Genomic DNA, 4,072 nt, shown 5'->3' on the forward strand with positions numbered 1-4,072 from the left:
CAAAATATTCTAATTTACTGGCTTTTACCTGTATGTGTGTGTATGTATGTGTATACATGTACAGTATATTTATACACACACTACAGTTGTCCTTAGTCTTGAATCAGTTGACTGGAGATCTTTTATAAATTATGGCAGTTCTAATCTTGCGAGAGTTAACTTAACTTAACTTAACTTAAATGCTTCCTGGAATAAGAAAGTCTGCTAGGACCCTTTTTTTCTCTCCTGTTAGCGATGTAGCTAAGGTCCAGTGGAGTGTTTCATACTTCATGGTGAAGTCGGAGTCTAGGAAGCGGGAATGGAGAACACCTTTTATTTTTTCCAGTATAATGTCCTCTACGGCTACGCTCATTGTGCATTTACCGTCTACATCCTGGGGGTACATGCCACTGACATTGACTTAGTGCACTTTTACATTTTGGAGCCTCGACTCCGTGAAATAGCTGCGGGGATTTTTACAAAAACAAGTTTCTTTGCAGACATATTTACAGTTGCTGTCATGTGACTAGCTTGTTTAAACACGGGTGTTGCTGCTTGGCCAGGGAACATGAATATTATATCGCATGTGATGTTGCCTCAGGACTTGCTGCTGACATGAGGCGGTTAGCAGCAGCGCTGCCAAGGTCAACAGGTGACATGAACGCATTTAGGAGCAGGGCTGCCAAGGTCAACAGGTGACATGAACGCATTTAGGAGCAGGGCTGCCAAGGTCAACAGGTGACATGAAGGCAGTTAGGAGCAAGGCTGCCAAGGTCAACAGGTGACATGAAGGCAGTTAGGAGCAGGGCTGCCAAGGTCAACAGGTGACATGAAGGCATTTAGGAGCAGGGCTGCCAAGGTCAACAGGTGACATGAAGGCATTTAGGAGCAGGGCTGCCAAGGTCAACAGGTGACAAGATGGCAGTTAGCAGCAGGGCTGTCAAGGTCAACAGGTGACATGAAGGCAGTTAGGAGCAGGGCTGCCAAGGTCAACAGGTGACATGAAGGCAGTTAGGAGCAGGGCTGCCAAGGTCAACAGGTGACATGAAGGCATTTAGGAGCAGGGCTGCCAAGGTCAACAGGTGACATGAAGGCAGTTAGGAGCAGGGCTGCCAAGGTCAACAGGTGACAAGATGGCAGTTAGGAGCAGGGCTGCCAAGGTCAACAGGTGACATGAAGGCAGTTAGGAGCAAGGCTGCCAAGGTCAACAGGTGACATGAAGGCAGTTAGGAGCAGGGCTGCCAAGGTCAACAGGTGACATGAAGGCATTTAGGAGCAGGGCTGCCAAGGTCAACAGGTGACATGAAGGCATTTAGGAGCAGGGCTGCCAAGGTCAACAGGTGACAAGATGGCAGTTAGCAGCAGGGCTGTCAAGGTCAACAGGTGACATGAAGGCAGTTAGGAGCAGGGCTGCCAAGGTCAACAGGTGACATGAAGGCAGTTAGGAGCAGGGCTGCCAAGGTCAACAGGTGACATGAAGGCATTTAGGAGCAGGGCTGCCAAGGTCAACAGGTGACATGAAGGCAGTTAGGAGCAGGTCTGCCAAGGTCAACAGGTGACAAGATGGCAGTTAGCAGCAGGGCTGTCAAGGTCAACAGGTGACATGAAGGCAGTTAGGAGCAGGGCTGTCAAGGTCAACAGGTGACATGAAGGCAGTTAGGAGCAGGGCTGCCAAGGTCAACAGGTGACAAGATGGCAGTTAGGAGCAGGGCTGCCAAGGTCAACAGGTGACATGAAGGCAGTTAGGAGCAGGGCTGCCAAGGTCAACAGGTGACAAGATGGCAGTTAGGAGCAGGGCTGCCAAGGTCAACAGGTGACAAGATGGCAGTTAGGAGCAGGGCTGCCAAGGTCAACAGGTGACATGAAGGCAGTTAGGAGCAGGGCTGCCAAGGTCAACAGGTGACAAGATGGCAGTTAGGAGCAGGGCTGCCAAGGTCAACAGGTGACATGAAGGCATTTAGGAGCAGGGCTGCCAAGGTCAACAGGTGACATGAAGGCAGTTAGGAGCAGGTCTGCCAAGGTCAACAGGTGACAAGATGGCAGTTAGCAGCAGGGCTGTCAAGGTCAACAGGTGACATGAAGGCAGTTAGGAGCAGGGCTGTCAAGGTCAACAGGTGACATGAAGGCAGTTAGGAGCAGGGCTGCCAAGGTCAACAGGTGACAAGATGGCAGTTAGGAGCAGGGCTGCCAAGGTCAACAGGTGACATGAAGGCAGTTAGGAGCAGGGCTGCCAAGGTCAACAGGTGACAAGATGGCAGTTAGGAGCAGGGCTGCAACAAGGTACTAAGACACACATGCAACAAGGTACTAACGAACACATGCAACAAGGTACTAAGACACACATGCAACAAGGTACTAACATACACATGCAACAAGGTACTAAGACACACATGCAACAAGGTACTAACGAACACATGCAACAAGGTACTAACACACACATGCAACAAGGTACTAAGACACACATGCAACAAGGTACTAACGAACACATGCAACAAGGTACTAAGACACACATGCAACAAGGTACTAACATACACATGCAACAAGGTACTAAGACACACATGCAACAAGGTACTAACGAACACATGCAACAAGGTACTAAGACACACATGCAACAAGGTACTAAGACACACATGCAACAAGGTACTAACATACACATGCAACAAGGTACTAAGACACACATGCAACAAGGTACTAAGACACACATGCAACAAGGTACTAAGACACACATGCAACAAGGTACTAACACACACATGCAACAAGGTACTAAGACACACATGCAACAAGGTACTAAGACACACATGCAACAAGGTACTAACGAACACATACAACAAGGTACTAACATACACATGATTGCACACATGCAACAAGGATGGACAAAGCTAAGACCTTCTGGAGCTGTTTGGCCACAATGCCCAGCAATATGTTTGGTGAGGCCTTTAATCCCAGGAACACCATGCCTACCGTCAAGCATGGTGGTGGTAGTATTATGCTCTGCTGCCAACTAAGGAGTGAGGACGCAGCTTTGACCAGTGCAGCAGGAACACAAACATCCTCTCACACGTCTACCATCTTGTGTGTGCAGCGTGAGGCCAGAAGGCGCCAGGAGCCGCCAGGAGGGCCGAGGGCACAGAAGGAAGGCGTCGGCACGCTCGCATGGCGCCGCCAAGAAGAAGGACGCGGCACAGAGGAAATAACTTCCATGAAAAAGCAGCGCCAAATATTTGCACTTTCTCCTCCTACGTCCTCTTTTTTGTTTGTTTGTTTGTTTGTTTGTTTGTTTGTTTGTTTGTTTGTTTGTTTGTTTTCTCCGGCCTTGTGTGACTTTTGGCTGAGGAAACGTTTGTTGGAACCCAGCTGGGACTCATGCCCAGCACTGGCTGCCTTCTAGAAGCATCTAGAAGCATCTAGAGCCGCCTTCTAGATGCATCTTCTAGAGCTGCCTTCTAGAAGCATCTAGAGTTGCCTTCTAGAAGCATCTAGAAGCATCTAGAGCCGCCTTCTAGAAGCATGGTGCCGTCTGCTTTCAGGCGTCCTGTGTTCAGCAAGGGGGAAGAGAAGGTGGCAAGCTGCAATCGTCTAGGAAACGTACCGTATTTTCCGGACCATAGGGCGCACCGGATTATAAGGCGCACTGCCGATGAATGGGTTATTTTTGGTCTTTTTTCATATATAAGGCGCACCGGATTATAAGGCGCACTGCCGATGAATGGGCTATTTTTGGTCTTTTTTCATATATAAAGCACACCGGATTATAAGGCGCACTGCCGATATTAGGGGTTATTTTTTGGTCCTTTTTCATATATAAGGCGCACCTGTTTATAAGGCGCACTGCCGATGAATGAGCTATTTTTGGTCTTTTTTCATGTATAAGGCACACCGGATTATAAGGCGCTCTGCCGATGAATGGGCTATTTTTTGGTCTTTTTTCATGTATAAGGCGCACCAGATTATAAGGTGCACTGCCGATGAATGGGCTATTTTTGGTCTTTTTTCGTATATTAGGCGATCTTTTTTCATATATAAAGCGCACCAGACTATAAAGTGCACTGCCGATGAATGGGCTATTTTTGGTCTTTTTCATATATAAAGCGCA

The 4,072-nt window shown here is 48.2% G+C and overlaps 1 protein-coding gene across 1 annotated transcript in view; it reads left to right on the plus strand.

The window, feature by feature from the left end:
* smoc1 (SPARC related modular calcium binding 1) overlaps positions 1-3,384 on the plus strand; it is a 74,783-nt gene extending 71,399 nt beyond the window's left edge. The window contains exon 13 of the mRNA XM_061986839.1: positions 3,062-3,384. Coding sequence (XP_061842823.1) covers positions 3,062-3,066 — 5 coding nt within the window. The 3' untranslated portion in view covers positions 3,067-3,384. The remainder of the gene's footprint in view (positions 1-3,061) is intronic.
* The last annotated feature ends 688 nt before the right edge of the window (positions 3,385-4,072 follow it).

This window comes from Nerophis lumbriciformis, linkage group LG26 (assembly GCF_033978685.3).
Source record: "Nerophis lumbriciformis linkage group LG26, RoL_Nlum_v2.1, whole genome shotgun sequence".
In the NCBI taxonomy this organism is placed as follows: Eukaryota; Metazoa; Chordata; class Actinopteri; order Syngnathiformes; family Syngnathidae; genus Nerophis; species Nerophis lumbriciformis.